We start from the raw sequence: 21916 nt of genomic DNA, 5'->3' as shown, positions 1-21916 counted from the left end.
AGCTAATACAATCCTGGGTTGTATAAACAGAGGCATAGAATCAAGATCACGCGAGGTGTTAGTACCGCTTTATAAAACCTTAGTAAGACCAATACTGCAACCAATTTTGGTCACCATACTACAAAAAAGATGTTGAGACCTTGGAAAAAGTTCAGAGAAGAGCAGCTAAAATGATCAAAGGCCTGGAGACTAAAACATATGAAGAACGGCTACAGGACTTGGGTTAGCTAGTCTAAAAAAAAGAAGAAATAGGGGAGACATGATAGCAGTGTTCCAGTATTTGAAGAGCTGCCACAAATAAGAGGGGGTTAAATTATTCCCCAAAGCACCAGAGGGTAGGACGAGAAATGGTGGTTGGAAACTGATCAAATAGAGAAGCAACCTGGAATTAAGGAGAAAGTTCCTAACAGTGAGGACAATTACAGCTTGCCTTCAAAAATCAGGGGTTCTCCATCACTGGAAGTTTTTAAGAAGAGACTGGACAGTCACTTACCTGATATGATATAGGTTCTCCTGCTTGAGTGGGGGGCTGGACTAGAAGACCTCCAAGGTTCTATTCTATTCTATTCTATTCTATTCTATTCTATTCTATTCTATTCTATTCTATTCTATTCTATTCTATTCTAATTATCCTATCCTATCCCTACCCAAGATGGATACCACTAATTCTATAAACTGAAGGCCCAGTAAAATGAAACCATCTTTCAAGCCTTCTAAAAATGGGGGAGGGGTTCTAAACCTGGAGTGGAGGGACATGAGAGAGACAACCTGTCACCTCACAAGCCTCCCCAAGATCTTCTCCCTGCATGGGGGATGCCTGATACTGCAGGAGAAGACACAATGCTGTTTGAACCTCCCTTGTTACAGTCCCAGGGACTTGAGAAACAAGCAACCTTCAGCCTAGCCTCAAATGGCCTGGAGGGTGAAGGAACGTTGAGAAAGCCAGGAGAAGATACCAGGTTGTGGGTAGAGCCCTGGGAACCAAGACAGTTGAATAGTAGCCTTCTAAAAAGAAGCTACTGTTCTCCATTACTTCCTTGTTCTGCCTTAATTACCTCAGTAAACATCTCACCTGCTGATGCTATACGCAACCCCATGCATATTCTAACTTGCATGACCCTGTAGAGGTAGGTTGCACCCTGCCCTTCTTAAGTTAGTTTTGCTGACTCCAGTTGGGAAAACAAACCACCTGGGTATCAATGAAATTTTGTGCCGGTCTCCAGGTTTAAATAACCCTGTGGGAGAAATCTATCCCACAAGAGAACCTAGTGCTCTGCTATGCAAGGCTGTCCGGATCCTGAGGACTTTTGGAACCGGTAACCGGGGCAGCGACATCTGGAGAGAGCTCACCGTGCAGCAGAGAGACTTTCCCACCAGGAGTATCCCCTCTGCGTTCAGATCTCTCAGCTCTCTGGGGGAGGGAAACAAGAAACAACAACTGACAGGACCGTCCTTCCTTTCTCTGGGGGATTTGGCAGTCTAGGCCATTCACGCTTTTCTGCAGGACAGCCACCTGCAGAAGGTACCTGCAGAAAAGTGTGAATGGCCCACCCTGCGTCTGCCGCCATATCTTCCCCAGCCCATCGTGGTTTCAACTCAGGCCCCACCCAGACAGCCTGTAATGGGACGTGGAACAGCCTTTGGAGACAAGGGGAAGACCTGCAGCCCTGATAAGAGGCAGCTCAGTCTGCAGATGGGGGAAAGCAGGGAAGCCTTTCAGAGGGGACCCTCGCTACTTTTCCGGAGACTAAAAAGAGAGGATGGGAAGTTTCAGTCTTGCAGGGTTCTGTCAATGTAATCTTGCCATAAAGTACGATTAGTTCGCCTGGGTGTTTTTCCTGTTTGGACTCCCACGCAAGACTGACACAAGGCAGGGAGAACCACACTCGTTCTACCAGTATTAGCCACCTTGAGTGGTCACTTCTCCAGAGGAGGCTGGTTAATTACAGGCACAGTAAGCATTCCTTCCAACCCTTCGTCTTGCCTTGCCTTGCCTTGCCTGCCTATCAATCTTCCTCAAACATCTCAGGCTGGGAAGTGCTCCTCAATCCTACCAGATCTCTCCTCCCGGTCCCTTCCAGCACTTCCTGGAGAGCCCAACATAGAAAGCCTCTTTCATGTTCTTCCCAGCCAAGCAAAGACTACATACCTCTCTCCAATCCCTTTTCAGCACTCCGAAGTCTTCTTATCCAGCCTCTGGGCCGTTCATCCCTGCCTCTCAGTTTCATTCCAGGCCAGACCCCGCAAGCTCAAAGCTGCACTCTCTCTCCCTTCCACTTTTGTAACACCCAGGACAACAATGCCCGGCTTTCCCTGGCAGATTCTAAGAACGCTTGCTGGCAGTGCTGTCTCCTTCGACTAATCGCCTGGAGCTCAGTTCGCCTCCAGATGCCTCAGTGAGCATGGAGGCCCCAGGGCTCCGGAGCGCCTCTGAAATCCCCCACGTCTCTTCCACACCCTCTTCCTCCACCCTCATGCTCTTCTACTTCCCTAGCCCCAATTATCACCATTCTGACCCACGTCGAATGTCCTGATTTCACTCTTCCCTTCCCGTATCCCCTCCCACTGAAAAGCCTATAAGCCATTTCATCCAAAATTACCTGCATTCCGTATCCCGCGCCAAGTAAATTCCAAATCTCTAATCTTAACACTAAAACTCTCACGACAATATTTTACACAACGCCATACTAAAATAATTGGGGCCCGTGTTGATAAAACTTTAGTCCGCTTAAAATTGGTTTTCAAATCTGTTCCCTTATTCTTAATTTAATGTTTCAAAAAGAGAAGCATAATTTTACCTCTATTCAAAGTGCAGGTTAATAATCCCCAAATTTATAAAATTTTGATTTTATAAACATCTTTGCCATCTCTATTTTATTTGCATCTATGATATTTCAATATATGTGGATAATGTTGCAGGATCCAATCTGCAGAATGGATAATGCACTTCTTTATTTAAAAGATCTAAAGGACCACCGATCTTGTAAAACACAATTCTGGCTCGGCTCGCAACAATAATAAAAGCAAGCCAAAAGAAATCTGGGCTCCTGGCCCATCACCTCCAACCCATCCATTCCTACGACCCTCAAGCGCCATCCTTCCTCTATTCCAGGGCTGGAGGAAAAGCTAGCCCTTCAAGGCTTAAGGGGGGGCTGCCAGAACCTGGGGAAGGGGGGGTATAGTTTAAGAGTCACAGTGGTGGTATAGTAAGAACTTGTCATGCTACCTTCCCAGAACCGGAACGCAAAACTATTACCTATGCTTTTTTCAAAAAACAAAAATTTGGAGAACCGGTGAGATGCCAGCCGACTACAGAAAAGTAAGCATAGTTCAGACATGCCAAAAGGGAAAGAAGAAGGACCTGGAAAACTACAGAGCAAAAAATTACAACAAATAGTCAAGCAATATGCTTAGGCAGGAGTACTACCGTCACCAGCAGCCTATCTAAATTCATCGAGAATTGGGTCAGAACAATTCTGCCTCTTTTTATCAGCTAGTGGCGAGTTGTTAGGCCTTGGAACGTGCCTTGACCTCAGCCAAGCAGCTGGCACTCTCTCTCACGACATCCTGATATTTAAAGCAGAGTGAGTTAGAAGATACTACTTGCAAAGATCTGCACTTATTTGAAAAGTCTCCTAGGTAATTTAATTAAAGTAGGTTATATGCATCTTGCTTTTATATTCTCACTCTACTGTAAATAAACGTTTTAAAAAAGAAATAGGAAAAAAAGCAAGGCTGTTTGTAAATAATTCTGTATCAAACTGCAGCAAGCTATTGAGAGAGATCCTCCTCCAAGGCTCCCTTCTTGGCCTTATGTTGTCTGAGATCTTTCTAAGCGGCATAAAACAGTGGCGGCAAACCTACGGCATGCCTGCCAGAGGCGGCACTCGGTGCCCTCTCTGTGGCCACATGTGCCGTCGCCCCAGCCCCGTCTCCCCCCCTCAGCCCTCTCCCCAGCAGCTCCCCTGGAGGAGAGAAGCCCCCAAGCGTGGAGCAGCACAGCCAAGCACATGGCAGCTGGGCAGCAGGGACAAGACTCCACCCTCGCGCCGTGTCACGCGCAGATGATGCTGCGGGGTGCAAGTGGAGGGCGTGGCCACTGTGGCACTGCAGAGCCGCCTGGGTGATCTGGGCCATGGAGGCGGTGGGTAGCCTGGCAGGTGGGGCAGGACGGGGCCGGGGGTGGAGCAGGCGGGACGGAGCGGCGGTTTTTGGGCACTCGGTCTCTAAAAGATTCGCCATCACTGGCCTAGAAGACCAACAGAAAGGGCTTATATTAAATCTGCAGAAGACACCAAACTAGAGGGATAGAGGATAGGGAAGCCTGGCTTGGCTGCACTCAATATGAGAAGAATATACAGACCACCAGCTGAGCAGGTGTGAATAATCTAACGCAGCTTCACTGTCCTCTGTGCTTGTCTGATTAGGTGTGAGGCGATATGATCAGGGTGGGGCACTGCAGTTGCCGTGCGTTAATTAAAATAAGTTTTCATTAATTACAAGGCTATGTTTTAGACATTCTGAATGAACATTTCATGTGATTTCTTAACAATATGTACCTTAAGAAATGTATCGATTGCGCAGGATAACAGAGTTCCCCCCTCTGAAATTTTCCAGTGACAGCCGAATAGTTCTCTTTTGAAGGGGTGATTTAATGGATTCCTACACTGGTGGCTGAATTAGATAATCTACAACCTCCAACTTTCTTTCAAGTTCAAAACACTGTGGTTTAATTATTTTATGCATTCTTTTTTCTTGTTAAATTATAACCTTACAGTACTGTATTCATAATATAATGTTCACATGACAAATATAATGATTACAGCATAAAGTCATATGAAATCAACCAAAAAAGCAATAAAAATTAATTACAATTTGTACAACTACAATCCCACGATTAATTTCATCTGGGCCAAGGAGAGATCCGATCACAGAATTGGGCTGGTGGATCTGCCTTCCCATCCAGATCACCGACCGTCGCTTTCATAACTCTTCAGAAAGCGGTTTGTGAAAATGTTGCATTGTCACAACCCAACTAATTCAAATTCAGGCATCATGGGGACATCTGTTTCCCCACTAGAAAATAACAACATTAACAACAATTAAAGCACCGCAAGAACATTAAGAAAATGAATGTGTGGTTGTTAAGAACCTGTCCTGCCCCCCCCCCCCGAGAAGTAACCGCGAAGGTCCCAGGGAAGGCAGAGCTACCACTTACTGCCCAGGTCGGTGAGGAGGAGATTATCGTGCAGTTTCACTGCTCGGTGCTGCTCCACTTCGTCCTCCAACTCAAATATGGTTTCTTTCATATCACTCCTCTCCGTCTCCTTCTCCTCCAGCTCTGTGCGTGTTTTCTCTAAGGACATGTTCAGATCCTCAATTTGCTTCTTGGCTTCTTCCTGGAAAGCTCTATACTCATCTTCAATCTAGTTTAAGAAAAATGGCCAGACTCTAATTGCTTCTTCTAAATAGATTTCAACGTTTGCATCCAGGATTAAATTTGTATCACACACTGCAGAGTGCCAGCTATCTCGGCTGAAGTCTCACTTTACGGCATCAGGCCAAATATTGAAATAACCGAATCAGCAAAGATAGCTTCCTATCAATGGGAGGACCAGACACCTCTCCAGCTTAGCCTCCCCCTCCAATAGCTCCTCCAAGGTGTCAGCCTGGCAAGCGCATTCTTTGCCAATTGCCCGAGAACCCTTTTAACTAGTTCAGTGTATCTCAGCCTTGGAAACAAGAAGACGTGTGGATTTCAACTCCCAGAATTCCCCAGTCAGTCTTGCTGGGGAATTCTGGGAGTTGAAGTCCACACATCTTCAAGCTGCCACACCTGAGAAACACTGAACTAGAGGACTGGTGACTAGGACATACAGATCATGCACGCTTCCTTATGTGGAAAATTCAACTATGGTTAGTTCCAATTTTTACCCAGGCCAATTTATTTATCATGCCACTGAAAACTCTCTCATCACCACTGGACACACCTGTTTGTATACCTGCTCACAGCTGAAACATAAGGCGGGCACTCCTACCTTTATTCTTCTGAGGGAAAGTGAGGCTTAACCTGGAAGGACAGAGTGGGCCTGAAGTAGGATCCGTCCAGGGGCTGAGCAGCTCAGCACCAGCTCCAGGCACTTAAGGGGGAACCAAAGGGCAGTTCTGGGAGGTCATGCATGTGGCTCACAGATGCTTCTAAGCAGTGCTTTTTTTGAAGAAGAAAAAAAAGGTGCCGGAACTCACACGTCATACAACCCGCCATGCCTACCCTACAAGGTTCCATCCAAAAAAGGTGCCGGAACTCCGTTCTGGGCGTTCTATGAGAAAAAAAGCCCTGCTCCGAAGTGACTGTCTGCCTCCCACTTTCAACACACCTGGGGAAGTCTTCCCATTCAATGACACTTTTGACCTTTACCTTTGCGATGGCATCTTGGAGACGGTTGGCATCATTACGTGTCCGAGCAAGCTCTTCTTGTAGGTTGCTGGCTAACGTCTCTGCTTTCTCTTTGTCAAGCCTGACACTCTCTAGCAGGTCCTGGATGTCTGACTTATCACCCGATTTGTGTATAGAATAGAGCTCAGCAACTTTCTGCTTCTCATGTTCCAGCTGTGCTTTCAATCGGTTCATCTCAATTTGGTCACTGGAGACGGTAGCTTTGTACTCATCCAAGGCAGCCACCAGAGTGGCCTTGCTTTTCTGCTCCGAGTCAAGAATTCGCTCCATGTGGTGATTCCGTTCCTTCAATGCCCCTATCATCTCTTGGGCTTCCTTATTGTCTTGCTCAGCCATCTTCAAAGTGTTGCTTAGATGCTGCTGGACACCCAGAAGCTGCTCTCTTTCAAAACGCGCATTCTCTGCAAGGTCCATAAAACGTTGCTCTAGCTCCATGTAGCGCCCACTTTTCATGTCTTCATCAATAACATATGATATATGATGCTCGTCTAAAAGAGAGCGGAAATACTCAATTTGTCGGCTAAAGTGTTCCAACTTATCACTTTGCTGGCACAAAGATTCCATGAGGATTACCTTTTCTTCTCCAAGCCTTTCATTCTCACTGTTCAACTCCTGCGTAATTTGCTGCAAATCTGCAAGTTCCTGAAGAGTTGCTTGAAGTTCTTCCGCTGTGCTATGCTGGTTCTCTTCCATCTGATGAATCCGTTCTGTTAAACAAGCCACGGACACTTCGCTGGCATTGCCGCTGCTGCCTTTTCTTGATGTCTCTATGCTCGGCAGTCCTTCCGACTCTGAAGACGATGGAGCATCTAAAGCATCGTCACTGGACGTGAGCGGCTGGTACACTTCACTGCACTCGCTATCTAAGTTATCCATGGAGTTACTGTGTTGATTGTCCATCAAAGTGTTCTCATCCTGACTTAGAAGATCTTCCATGGAACCAGGAGCGGAACCTTCTACGGAGGAAGTAAGAGTTCCTCCACCATCGCTGTGGCTTCCAGTTGTCATTTCTGGGCTCAGAGACTGGTAGCCAAACAGCTTTTCGGAATTATCCAACCTTTGCTCTAGAGAAAAACCCAAGGCATTTAATCTATCCTTTAACATCCGGTTTTCATTTTTCAGCTGATTCAGCTCCTCTCGTATGGCAGAGTTTTGCTCCTGCAACTGCAGCAGGGCAGATTCTACATCAGTCGGCTGGTGGATCACAATTGTTTCTTTATCCTCAGATTTTTCATCACCCTCAAAGGAATCTTCATGAAGGCCCAGCTGAGCACGCATCTCTCTTAGTTCATTCCTTAAGTGAAGGATCTCCACGTCTTTTGTTTTGGCCAACATCAAGAGATCTTTCACTTTCGCCTCTAGAGCAGATTTATCACTGATCTGATTGTCTGACTTTGACTTGCTCATGCGAACATCAGAATCTGGATTGGCACGGCTGCGGGAACGTTTTGCGAGAAGGAGTTCGCTGCTTGCCTGACCAACTGGGGGCAATTTTTTGCTTTGCGTTGGTCGTGAACGGTCACGAATTCTTTCCCGGGAAGAGCTGGATTCCTTATTTGCAGATGAAGTGCTACGCTTAGCTGAAGAATGTGTACCTGTATTATTTTTTAAAAATAGTAAATTTACAATAAATAGTAAATACTAAATATACAATTCTGTAAAAGATATTTTTTTTCAGGAATATGCGACTATAAACTCTAATGCACATACTTGAAAGTTAATGATTGAAAATAACTGTGTGTAGCAACATACATAATAAAAATAATCATACTACAATAAGCCATAAAAGTTAACGCTGAATAGCTATATATACTACAAATAGGGAAACACTAACATAGTAGGTCCCTGATGGGTCTCTGGGAAAAAGGTTCAAATTCAGATGGCCAAAATGGAGGTCTTCATTTTTCCAGCTGCATTGCATGTGTTCAGCTTGCAGTCAAAGACTGCTCCAAGATCTCCCTTTCACAAGCTCTATTGTTTACTACTTCTCCTCCAAACCAAAAGCAGAATTCAAAATAATTTTGTAGTTGTGGAATGGAAAGTAAGTAGTAACCTCTGTTTGTTAATTTAGGTATCATGTTCAGTTATAGTCAGCAATAAATTTAATTTTAAGATATAACGAATGCACAAGCAGGCAACATGTTCAAGATCCTGGGTAACTGAATATATCCTAACTAACTAACTAACTCACTAAAGACAGCCTGACTAACGTATAGTTATGTCATATAGTGGGCTATGACATAGGAACAAGCCCCCTTCCAGCTGAGCTGAGTTCACTTCACCCAGCCATGTAGATTTCTTAGGAATAATGGCATGATTGGTCACTGACTTCTTCTATTTTTTTTAACTTGTCAATCTAGCCAAACTGAAAGTACATGGTGGTCTCCCATCCCTGCTTAGGTTCTGAGCCCAGACACTACTAGCGATGAGAATTAGCACCGTGCAGCCAGTATCCCGTGCTAGAAAAACCACAGTGGCCTTAAGAAAAGGACTTTGTGTCTGTACCTGTGGTGGGCTTGGATCTGCTCTCCGCAGGGCCCAGGGTGGCATTCCCTGTAGTAGAAGGGGCCGTGGAGGTAGACACGCTCTTCTTCCCCCCCTTGACACCGTTGCTGACGTTCATCCCTCCAGCCATTCCAGCTAAAAGATCCTCGCTGCTCTTAGTCTGCAGAACAGAGGTAAAGCCGTCCGTGAGGGTCCAGTCAGAAGGTTAGCTTTTTTTCAACTACAGACACACACATGCCAAGAGTCAAATTTTTGAGAGATGGGTGGCATATGATAAAGATAAATGTAAAAGATCTAAAATTAAAATATAATTACCTACAATAATCATAATAAAAAATCAGCATCCTTGCATATAAAACCTGGTTGAATCCACTTTTCAATGCCTCAGAGGTTCAAGTGGGCAGAATTTCATCCCTGTGCAGGTTGTCCTCGACTTACACCCATTCATTTAGTGACCGTTGCAACAGCACTGAAAAAAATGACCCGAGACCAGTTTTCACACGATCCTTGCAGCATCTCCGTGGTCACATGATCAAAATTCGGGCGCCTGTATTTATGACAGTTGCCTTGTCCCAGGGTCAAGTGACAATTTGTAACCTTCCCAGCCAGCTTGTGACAAGCAAATTCATTGAGGGAAGCCATATTCGCTTAATGACCACACGATTCATTTAACAATTGTAGCAAAAATGGTCGTAAAATGGAGCAAAACTCACTTAACATCTCTCTTGCTTAGCAATGGAAATTTTGGGGTTACGTTGGTCGTAAATCAAGGACTATTTGTACAGAAAGTCTTGGGAGGCATCTTCAGCTACAAAGGTCCCACCATGTATGGCCAACATGCATTCATAACTGGCACTCCCAATGCCATGCCATTCTTATTTCTGCAGAATGTTTGTGCTGTTACATACAAGTGGTTCCTCCTGCAACTCCTGCCATGGAAGCCTGGCACTGCCTGGCACTAAAGACACACACACACACACACACGGCCAGAAAGCCTCAGTCAGGATGGAATTGCCCACTAAACTTTAATACAAGGAAAACCTATTAAATACAATAATTACAGTGAATTTTAAGTATAATAGCCGTACCATTAAAAGGGCTGTCCTTAAGGTTCATCCATGCACTTTGCATCGAGTTCCTCTATGTGTTCAATTTTGTTAAATCAGCTTACCACAATCTTTCTTAGTATTCATCCCAAAGAGTTAAAATGGAATACACAATGTGATCAATATTACTTATTCACATTTTATTTACTTAACGAGTCACATTTGGAAACTGCCCATTTCTCTCACAGGCATACAAGGGAGGCATAGAATAAGACAAGCAAAAAATTACAAAAAAAATATTTGGAAATATTTTAGCACTTGCATTTGAAATTAAAAGGACAAAAATTGTCAGAATGAAAATAGGTTTCACGGAAGATTTAATATTTTTTCCAGCCCCCAGTTTTAAAAGACATTTTTTGCAACTACAACTGCTTAACATAGATAGCATTTTTTTATTTTAGATTTTGTCTTTGTATCTGCATGAAGTAGTTATGAAAATCTTTTGTCTGGTTTCTTGTTATGATCAGATGAGAACATTTACATTTTTTGTATTGCAGAAAGGCACAGTGATGACTGATGACTCAAAATAATAATAATAATAATCCCAGCAACACAATGGAACAAATTTCCCATCCCTTTTATGGAGGGTCTCCTCTCACCCCTAGCAGACTTACCCAGATTAAGCATTCCTTCCAACTATCTGCATTTCCACTACATCTATTTTTTTTTTGTTGTTGTTAAGTAGGTTAATTACAGCCATGATGTGTAGGTAAGAACAATCTAGTAAGGAACCAAGTAGGTCAAATTGTAAAAAGAGCTTCATGATTCAGTCTGGAAAAATCTACCCTGAAAATGATAACCAGATCGGACACCCTCCTGGCTTCCAAATGCAGCTGTGAAGAAGATCCTCCCATCTTCAGAGGGTGACGTGAATATAGGGCGGTTACTGTACTTCAAGAAAGCACACAGCAGAAATGCAAATTATATACGGTATATAAAACTCCAGGGATGCCAGACACAACTATATGGGAGACATGTAGAGCTTATAGGAGAGGAATCCTAGCTGGGCTTGCTACAAATCAGAAAAGAACTATAACAGATATAAATCACAATTAAAAGAGATTCATAAAAGCAGTCTAGAAAATTTAGAATAGAGCTGGAAGGGACCTTGGAGATCTTCTAGTCCACCCCCCCCCCGCCCCGCTCAAGCAGGAGAACCTATGCCATCTCAGACAAATGACTAGCCTCGTTTTAAAAACTTCCAGTGTTGGAGCATTCACCACTTCCGGAGGCAGGTTGTTCCACTGGTTAATTGTCTTCACTGTCAGGAAGTTTCTCCTTAAATCCAGGTTGCTTCTCTCTTTGATCAGTTTCCAACCATTGTTTCTTGTCCTGCCCTCTGGTGCTCTGGTGAACAACCTGACCCCTGAACAAGCCTTGTGGTAGCCCCTCAGATACATCACATCTCCCCTATTTCTTCTTTTCTTTAGATTAGCCAGACCCTTCAGATTGAGGTGGAGAACCGTGATCTGAGATCACATACTCTCTGGGATGCATAGTTTCCGTGGGCATAGAGGGGTTTGATGGTCCTTGGACCGGAATGGCCCTCCCTGAAGCCGCCATCGCCTGAGCCACCGCCTGTGAGATCATGGCTTGGAGCTGGACAGTAAATGAAGGATGTTCGGGGCCCCGAAGACCCGCCGCCGTCGGCGTGAAAGATGCTGACAGGATTGGGGGAGGGGCGACTGTAGTAACCTCCCCCTGAGACCCACAAGACACTGAGGAAGGTCTTGGCTCAGCAGCTGGAATTGAATCTTGGACCTGTAATCTCAATTCTCGGTCAAAGAGGGACAGATGGTCCCGTTCGTACCCCAGCAAAGAACCCTGGTCCAGGGTCTGCTCGGGAGACCAAGCCTGTGGAAAAGGGGAATGTCGATGTTCCCCTGATGTGGATGCAAGAGGGGGAGAGAGGATAGGCTGTGTCTCTCCTGCCTGTCGCCGGGCTTTGGAGAATTGTCGTTCCTATGTCTGCTATCTGCTTGCTTGTCATCGTTTGACCTTGGCCTTGGCTTTTGCAGGTGTATCCTGACTGGATGGCTTGCGTTTTACATTTTACGTTTTCACCAGGAGATCCCTGGATCGGCCCTGGTCTGCAGGAGAAGAAAGGGCAGGTTTTCACCAGGAGATCCCTGGATCGGCCCTGCTCTGCAGGAGAAAGGAAGGCCACGGCCCACCTGGGTGGTACAGGCCTACACGAGGGTCTGTGAGGTCTGGCCCACCATTAAGCACGGAGTCACTACGCGATATAAGCCGCGCTGCACTCAGGGGGTGTCCTCCCCGTTCAATTTTTCAGGCCCACTGTAATAGTGAGACAATTTGGCCGATAAAATATCAAATGTCAATTAATGATAAGTGTATATATGAATATAGATATATATCTTGTTTATTTTAATTCTATTTTATTTTAATTAATTTAATTTTTTACCCTTGTGTCTCACTTAGTGACGGCTGGGACAGTAACTGCCGGCCACAAGATGCAGACAGCGGAAAACAGGCGAAGCAAGCAGCAATCCAATCTGTTGGCACTGGATATTTGAAAGGTACTGGTAAGTCACACAGTCTGGAATATTACCAGATAAAATGGAGTGAGAGACTCAAGATATTTTCCCTATGTCCACTAGGTAACCTAAGATGGCGCTTATTAAGCAGCTGAAGCACGAGGTAATGAAGATCTAAAAGAGTGTAATTAGAACTCCTATTTCCCCCCCCACGTAGGGAGAATCACCAAATAAGTAAGTTGCTTTGTGACTGAGAAGGCTGTAATTAGGTCAAAGCAGTCAATTTAATGTGTGCGATTGGGCGGAGCCCAAAATGGTGGCCGCGACGATCTAATGAGAGATAAAACAAGCTGAGAGAAAAGATCCTCTTCTGCAAGTAATCTGGTAATAAGTTCTTTTAGTCAAACAGTTCACCTGTGGTTTTTTGGGTAATTTACAGCTGACAATCAACAGTAACAAGGAAGTACTTGAGTAATGTGAAGATCGAGCCTTCTAGAGGTGAATTGGTAATGAACCCAGGAAGGTGAATTCAGAGTTTTCAGCCGAAAACTAGTAGTTTAAAGCTTTGCATTCACAGCTAAGATCCTGGGAGTGGGTGGGGGGGGTGGATTGTAATGAGGAGGCAGCAATCGACGATCAGCTGTCTGCCTCTGAAAAACTCAACGGAGAAGGGAATTGATTAAAGAGAGAAGAAATGGTGCAGCACTGAGCCCAGAGCTGAACCAATCCCCCCCCAAAGAAGGAAAAAAAAAGGATAATCCACGAATGGCAATAACTACCTTTCTGAATCTAAATTGGGAGCCAAATTCTCATGTCTCTTCAGGGCTGAGACCAAACGAAACTGGGGCATGGTCAGATCCTGCAGCGGCGTGGCAACTTTGATTGTTTGGTCTGATTGGGCTAGAAGACTAAATCAACCCATTCGTGGATTCTACATTCCTCTACATGCTGGAGAAAAGTTTATTTTATACCCAGTGAACCGGCTTATTCAAATCACTTTTGCATCTAGTTCTTTTGCTTCCTGTATTTTCTGAAGTCAGAGTAGCCTCCTTAAAACCTGTCAGTTTGGCAGGCGACAATGTTAACAAATAACTATGACAGGTATGTGAATTATAATGCCATGCTTTTAATTAACTTGCATCATTCTACTTTATTATTATTGTTAGCTGCTGCGACTCTTAATAGATCCAGTGACACGTAAATAAACAGTAAGCCTTCAAATCCCAGTTATTATTTGCTAACATAGACTTATAATTACCATGCATGAATTTTTAATGATCACTCAACAGGGACAGGCCTGAATTCCTGAGTGCCGGCAGCCCCATTCAACAAAGTAAATAAGGTACATCAAATCATGGGTGGCATAACATCTATGCCAATCATACAGAACGTGAACCAGTGGCCAGAATAACTCAGCCCCTCCTGGGCAAGGAGAGGCCACAGGGACACCTGCAAGGCTCTGGATAAGTCGCTCAGATTTGTTCAGAGTTGGAATCTGACTGTACCGGCCCTTTGCAATTGCCTGAGGCACAGCCTGGCCCAGATATCGGGCAGAGTTCAAGCCTTCTGGCCCTGATGTCCGTGATGTTGGTCTGAGAACCAAACAGGATTCTCAGAGCTCAGGGTTCTCAAGTATTTCAGATCCCTGTTCCTCACCTCCTTCTGGGAGGTGAGGAGCTCTTGGGACCAGACCTCTGCCAGAGGGTATGGTCCCCTCTGCCTTGAAGCCCATTGCTGGACCCAGCAGATCTGACCTTTTTATACAATCTTCCACCTTCCCTTTTTAATGAAGGTTGTCGGTTTACAGCTCCTGAAAGAAATAGATTATCTGGACTCTTTTCAGTCAGGAATCAACCCAGTGACAACACTGAAATGGCACTGATCGCACGGGGTAACCTCTGGCAGGCTCAGGATAGTGTGTCCATCCTGGTCCTCCTTGGTCTCATTTGATACCACTGGTTGTGGCATCCGTCTGGCCTTCCTTAGGATATTCGGAGTAGGAGGCACTGTATCACGCATGTCTTCTCTACCTTGGTAGGAACTTGTTTACGTTTACCTGTTTATTGTTAACAGGACTTCACTCTCCTCTCTAGAGTAGGACTGCCTTTCTCCCTGTGGTTTTTGCCTGACCCAGTTGTGGAAGTGAGTGAGGCAAGCAGTGGGGCGTGGTTCGGGTCCCCTCCACTTAAAAGAAATCATCCCGTTGGACCCACAAATCATGGTTTCTCTGTGGCAGTGCCTGCCTTATGGAACAGCATCCCCTACAGATACAGGGAGCCCTGACTCACTTAGCCTTTCACAAGGCCCTGAGAATCTGGCTTGTTTCCAGGCATTTGCGTGAGGAGTTTAGGAGAGCTCCGTTGTTCATGCAATTGTACGGCTGCATTGCACTTGGACATCCTGGGCTACTATTTTTAACTGTTATCTTTTTAATCTTTTTATAAACCCCAGATTAGGAGCATAGTGGGGTGCATGACTGCCGTATGGGGAGGCTGCAAATGGGTGCTAAAGAATGTGGGTGGGGGCTGTAGGCACTAGTTGCTATGGACTGGGGCTCCTCGGGAGAAAAAGCAGAGGGAGTGACTTGCGATCTTCCTTGCTGACTCCTCATTGGCACTGCTTGCAAAAAGCGGCAGGAAAAGTTGCAAGCAGTGACAACTGCACATGACGGTGGGATGCTGCAGCCACTGTAGCTGCAAGCTGGTTGCTACGCACCCAAACAGCCATGCCGGCCCCCGGGAGCGCTGCCACCGCAGAACCTAAAGGGCTGATTGTAAAAAGCACTCATTCAATGCCATCATAACTTTGAACAGTGCTGAATGAGTGGCTGCAACTTGAGGAGTACCTAAGAATAGTGCCAGACTCAATAAGTGGATCATGTGAACAGGGTGAAAATATTAATTGCATGAATCCAACACAAATTTCCAATAGCTTCATTGAAGAGGGGAAAATTATTTTTATCTGCAAGGCTTAAGAAACAGTGCAGGCTCTGCTTTCTCTGCGTCTGTATTTCTCTACAGTTATAAAACTTGTTATCTGAAGGTAACATGTAACCCCATGTACAGGAGGCAACAACAAAAAAGCTGTCAATATGCACGATTATAGGCAGCATTTTCTCTGCTGCTCATGCCACTGCCCGTTGTTATCCCCCACTTCCCTTGCATTTCAAAAGAGTTGTGGCAATACCTTGAGGAAAGAGGCTGCTGTTCCTGCTTTTGGAAGTTTCGTTACTGCAGACGTTGTGGAACTGGTCTCTGTTTTAACTTTCTCTACCATTTGCATTTTAGTTATTCCAGGCACTTTGGGCACCGAACTAATAATCCGGCTTGCTTTCTTCATTCTTGGCTGCCTGCTCGATATACATTTACTAACAATCTGCAGAGAGAAAACAGATTTTCAAAAATTGAGGGCACTGTTATTTATATACAAACTATTCACACACCTGAAAATAGCCCCTCCCTGCCTAGTACTTTCTGCACAGACTACAAATCCTACAGTAATTCCTTCAGTCTCCCCGGGCCCTGCTCAGCTCAGCCCAAACCCAGCAGAAGCCTTTCACACATTGACACCATTTGACTTGATAAGTATCAATAGCACATGCGGACCGAAATTGCACTAAAAAATTGTTTGCATTTTATAAGTGTGATGGAAATGTTTCCTCTTACAGCCATAGCAGTATAAACCTGTTGTTTCTTCCTTCTGCTTTTCCCAAATTCAGAAGACCTTTTGCCCTGCACTTCATGACTTTGAAGCTAAGCAATTGATAGATCTGAAATCTTTATCCACTCTGATTCTCATCTCTCTAAGGATATTTATGAATTTGGAGCAATAGCGTTATTGAGGCCCTTAACTGAAAATAAGAGAAGATTGAATAATCAGAACATTAATACAAGTTACATTTGCTTTAACACTTCCTTTCTGAAATCTGTAGAGAGTTTTTGAATCTATAGAGAGTTTATGGACTAGGCCAAGGACCAAAGTTTATTTCATTTCCCTGTATCTGCAATTTTGTATGTACATTCAAGGAAAAATGAGAACAATCTTTTTTCATGTAGAAATGAGATATAAATAAAACAAAGATAATTAGGTTTTCAAACAAGGTTAACAGATTGCTTGTTGGACAAAAGCTTCATTATTATAATTGAAATAGTTAAAATACCTACATACTTTTCTGGTAATAATGCCACAAGATTTTTGCCTCAATAAATTACTTAGTCTCGTTATTTGTGCCACTATGTGACGGAATGTTAAGTTTAAAGCTGGTTTGACTGTTGCTAATTTGGCTGCAGTGATTCAAACTGTAGTCATCCTCCCGCCAGATTATTACAATTCATTCCTCTAAGGGCTGGGCAGTTTCAGTTTATGTGGAAGGCTGCCATTCTGTTACTGAATATGAGCAAAGTTGGTGCTCTCTAACATCTATTCCGCAGAATCCACCCTGGTGGTCTTTGCTGCATTTCCAACCTACTTGAAAAGGTTTCCTTGTTGAGATCTCTAAGTAGGATTACTGGGAGAAATATTAAGGTGCTCTGAGTCTGTTACGGAACTCACGTTCAGGCCTTTGGAAACTCAGCAGCAGCTCTAGTTTGGCATCCCTTTACTTAGGTTTTGGGTCTCTTGATGCAATAATTGTAGAATTTAATACACACACAGGATTTATTTTTCAAGTACCAATGAATGTGTGCTATTGCCCAATGAGAAGCGCCTTGCATCCCTTGCCTGAGCCTCCATTGCTGCAAGAGCAGTCTTCAAAAAGCTATGCCTCCTGGGGAGGCCCTTGAACCCTGGTCTGCAAAAGGGCAGGGGGAACAGGGGAAAAATATGTCCCAGTGCTGCAAGGCGTGCGCAAGGGATCCACCCGACCAGCAGGGTCCCGGTCCCTTCTTGGCAGGGGGCAGCACACACTTGCCCCGCCTGCCTTCCCGTCTGCAGGACGTTTCTGTGACCCCTCCCCACATGCAGCGGAAACATGAACAGAGAAGCGAATTCCACTTTACTGTAAAACTGCAATTAGAATCAAACAGAATCTTGCATGTCTGAAAGTATAAATCTCCCCGCTGCCTCCTCTACAGCCTGGAAAACTAGGGAGGGTCCTTTCTGAGCCAATGGACCCGTCCACCATGCAGCTGAGGGCTGAGCTGTCTCTGGCCTAACCATTCCCTGGCGGCCTCTCTTCACCCCAGCTCCCAAGGTCCTTCCCACGTATGACAGGGGAGTCCAGTGAGGGGAGCCAGAACCATCAAGGTCAGCTGGGAGGAGGCGGCTGTACGTAGAGTGTGACTTGAATTTTAATAAGGGACTTTGGGGACACTGTGACAGTCATAAATTCAAGGGCAGGTTTCCAGATGATTTTTTTTTTAACTTCAAATGACTGCTGAACTGTTACACGAAGGCTACCTGTATGTACTAAAGTTTCCTCAAACTGATTACATCTGCAGCACATAAAGGATAACAGAATATACTTTGAAATATTGTTGTCCACTGAACCGGATAGTTTTAGCCAATGACCCATTGTTTTTGCAAGCATACTTCTCATAGAGCCACTTTTGCAACAGAGAGGTTGAAGAAGGTCCAGACTCTTTAAATTACCTCCAAACTTTGATCTGCAATCGTGTTTTGGTCAGGACTAAGCTCTAGGATGCCCAGTTTTACAATGTGGAGAGAACGGAACCCATGCATGGTAGAAAAAGAAGGGACATGTACTTCCTGGGCCCACTGCCAACCCTTACTCAGCCTGCAAAGGCTCTATCTTCCTTGGAGAGTAATTTGCCCAGGATCTGCCATGTTCTTTTCTAGTAAAATGGCCACAACCAGAACCCAGGTCAAGAAAAAACGCTTCTGTATCTTAATACGCACTCTTAAATATTCATTTAAATACACAAACTCTTACTCAGAGCCACACCTTATTATGCTCTTTGGAGAGATAAGAAGTTGGGATCACACAAAAGCTCAATCTGCTTCTACTGAAACATCTCGTTCCTATGGTGGTGAATTGGGCAATAGCCGTTCTGAGATTAATTCTAGTAATATTAGCCCCTTGTAAACCAATGGTACTCTGGGGACCATCAAACTGCAACTCAGTTTTGGTTACCCTCACAACAACCTATCAGTCATGTCAATTATGTCCACCCTCATCCTGTAACATCATTTGCTATTTGATTGGATGGCACACGTAGTACAGGGATTCCTCAGTTAATGATAATTTGTTCAGCGACTGTTCATACTTATGATTGTGCTGAATGAGCAATAGACACAACAGGTCCTCAGCATTCCAGCCATCACAGCATCCCCATGGTCACATGATCACAATTTGTGACCTCATTTGGCAGCTTCCTACAAGCAAAGTCAACGGGGAAGTCCACAGGAAGTTGGAAGTCCTAGTCATGTGAGATTCTTGCTTAATTATCTGTGTTGTCCTCCCTTAACAATGGCAACCAGGACTGCTGGAATTGATGTCAATAGATGGCGTGGTCACATGATGTCCCACTTTATGACTTTATTGCTTAGCGACAGCAATTCTGGTTCCAACTGCCTTCATTAACCAAGTATTTGTGCTTGTCCATATTCTTTGGTGGAGCGAAGGTGGGGGTGGTCCATCCACCCTTGTGCTCCTTGACCTCTCAGCAGTATCAGCAACCGTAGTATTTTTCTGCATAGGCTGGAGGCACCATGTTATAGTGGTTTGCTTCCTTCTTCAGTGATCACTCCCAACTATGTTGATGGAGCAGAAGAAAGGATCGTTCCTGTGACCACCCACTTCTGGGGTGACTCAGAACTTGACACTCTCCCTTCTCCTGTTTAACCTTTAGATGAAACTGCTGGTTCAAGCATCCATCAATTTGGTATCAACAGTACAAGGTTCCTGCAATTGTTTATCTCAATCCATAGGTATACAAAGCAAAAAATGCTTGCTACTGCTGGTGCTACTGCATTTTGAATCAACTAGTGGATCTTCAAGGGCAGCCCCATGTAGAGTGAAGTTGTCAAGGTGTCAATGCAGTGTCTGGAAGCTGTTCAGGTCTGATGGAAAAGAACAAATTTTGGGTCAGTCCTGAAGACCGAATGGCCGTGGCTGTTTGGTCCCCTAGATCAGTGGGGTTTTGTTAAGTCTTGGATAGGGACAATTTGCGACTGACGGGAGTTCATCTTGTGTGCCCAGGGTGTTCCTTTCTTGACTGGGAGGTCCTTCAGATGGTCACTCATGCCCTGATCACCTTGTAGTTGGATTACTGTAATGTACTCTGCACCAGGCTGCCCTTGAAGATCAAAATGCAGCAGCACCAGCAGGCATTTTTGCCTAGGTATGCCCAGATGTATTATTGGTTGACAGTTGGTTTCTGGGTGATGTAATTGTCACCTACAAAGCTTTTCAATTCATAGGACGTAGTTAAACAAGGGACCATGTATCTACAATTTTTTGTAGATGTAGTCCAGGTCCCCCTTTTGTAAACTGGCCAGAATTATCTGGAATAGGTAGCCATAAACACATTTAAATAAATGATAATAAATAATATTCAAATGAATTCCCCCCTTCCTCTCCCTTCCATTTCTTCTCAAATAACTCCAACCAACTGCATGCCTGTGCCTACTGTTCTAATGATAAACGCACCCACAAACTCTGCAGGGCTTACCGTAATTTTAATTACAGGATATCAGAATGCCTGGAACAACATGGAAGGAGCACACTAAATTTTGTCCAAAGCTTGGAACAAAGTGCTGGAATGGAAGGTGCTTTATTCCAAGTTTAGAACAGTATTAACTTTTCCACTGCAAGTTTATTTTAAATCTGAGAATAAACTCAAAAACAGTTACACGTACTCCTTAACAGTAAACTGTGAACAATGTCAATCTTTAAATACTCCAAAGAGCACCACTCACACACAGGGGACTTGCAAGAAATAAAATTTATTTTATTTTACAGCAAAAGGGCGGGGTAGAAGAGAAGCGGGCTGTCATAAGACAGCTCAATGAAGAACAAACATATATAGTTACTTCAGAAAGTAGGGAGGGAGAAAGAGGTTGCAATATTACCAGCCGGCTCTAGCTTGGACAGGAATATGCTGCAACATTTAGTTGTGGTCCAGCTTGCAATAAGACACATTTAGCTGGACATACACAAGCGTGCCATAATTTGTATACACCCAGTTCTTGCTAAGAATTATGTTAATTTGCACAATCCCATTTGAATCAAAGGCTTGAGCAACAGCTTTAGTAAATTTTTTTTAAGAGGCGAATAAACAAAAACTTGAAGTCATTGGTTTCCACCTGATTACTGCAGTTTCATCCTATATTTTACAGGGATTTCAGATTTAATTCTGATCTTTACTTAAGAGACAGATCTGCCAGAGACTTCATTTGCTCCAAACCAATTAGTCCTCCTGCTTTAATCTCATTACAGTACCCAAATCTCACATACTGGACTCCAGATGCCCAGTGCAATTCAAACTCTGTTGGAATTATGGGTACAAAGATCTCTAGTGACTTAAACTATGTCAAGTCCCAATTCTCTTCCTTAAAATGACTGGTAGGTTTGTCATGGAACAACATCCCCATCACACTCCAGGAATCTGGGACTTTTACTGATTAATGGCCCACGAGAGGCTTTGATCAAGGAGGAGCAGGCCATCCGTGCCAGAGGGACACTGTCAGGAGAGTAGTAGAACAGAGAAATCCTGGTTGGGCATCAATACGATGCTTAGCTTTCGAATTATTTTTTTCCAAAGAAATAAAACACCAGATATACCATTTTGAACATACAAATCAGAGTCGCCGTTCCCTCTACCAAGCGTTTCCTACATTCAGGCATCCAGCCCCAAATCAGAGATAAAAATGCAGCACGGACCGATCCTCCTCTTCCACGAAGGGCTTGCACCAACCTCCCCCCACCCCAAAAAGGCCCGGGTTTCCCTGGGTCGGCGTTGCCTCGGGGCTCAGCCCACGCGGGGCGGCCAAATCCCCCCAAGGGCTCCAGACTGCTCATCGGGAGCGATCCGTTAACGGAGACTTGCGGGCAACCGGCGCCTCCTCCTTCCCAACCGGGGCCGCTTTGGAGACGGGCGGACTGCAACTCCCAGGATCCCAAGCGACGCTGCCTGGGGGATTCTGGCGGTGGCGGGGCGCACACCTGGGCGGCCAGGACGGGAAGCCCCGCAGCAGAGCAGCGCCCGGACAGCCCCCGCCCTCGCTGCCCCCCCCCCGGCGGGAGCCTCCGGGCCTCCCCTGCCCGCCCGGGAAGCCGCCCGAAGAGCGCCCCGGGGACCCTCCGCGCAGCCCACCCCCTCCGGGCCGGCTCCCCACGCCGCGAGGGCCGCCTCAGAGCCACGGCCGCCCGCCGCGCGGCCCTCGAGGGG

At 45.1% G+C, this 21916-nt stretch overlaps 1 protein-coding gene across 3 annotated transcripts in view; it reads right to left on the bottom strand.

The window, feature by feature from the left end:
- The window catches only part of SPECC1L (sperm antigen with calponin homology and coiled-coil domains 1 like), a 54324-nt gene that overhangs the window by 32140 nt on the left and 268 nt on the right, over positions 1 to 21916 (bottom strand). For 2 of the 3 annotated variants that reach the window (XM_039321067.1, XM_039321066.1), the window contains exons 2-5: positions 15753 to 15941; positions 8963 to 9122; positions 6419 to 8052; positions 5219 to 5426 (exon numbers count right to left, since the gene is read on the bottom strand). In XM_039321067.1, coding sequence (XP_039177001.1) covers positions 5219 to 5426; positions 6419 to 8052; positions 8963 to 9122; positions 15753 to 15905 — 2155 coding nt within the window. In that variant the 5' untranslated portion in view covers positions 15906 to 15941. Of the gene's footprint in view, positions 1 to 5218; positions 5427 to 6418; positions 8053 to 8962; positions 9123 to 15752; positions 15942 to 18790; positions 19294 to 21916 lie in introns of those variants that run through there. The other variant, XM_039321065.1, reaches the window with a different exon arrangement.

The sequence above is a fragment of the Crotalus tigris genome, unplaced genomic scaffold (genome assembly GCF_016545835.1).
Source record: "Crotalus tigris isolate CLP2741 ecotype Arizona unplaced genomic scaffold, ASM1654583v1 scf7180000023720.1715460, whole genome shotgun sequence".
Classification (NCBI taxonomy): domain Eukaryota; kingdom Metazoa; phylum Chordata; class Lepidosauria; order Squamata; family Viperidae; genus Crotalus; species Crotalus tigris.
This window is presented reverse-complemented; position numbering and strand designations above follow the sequence as displayed.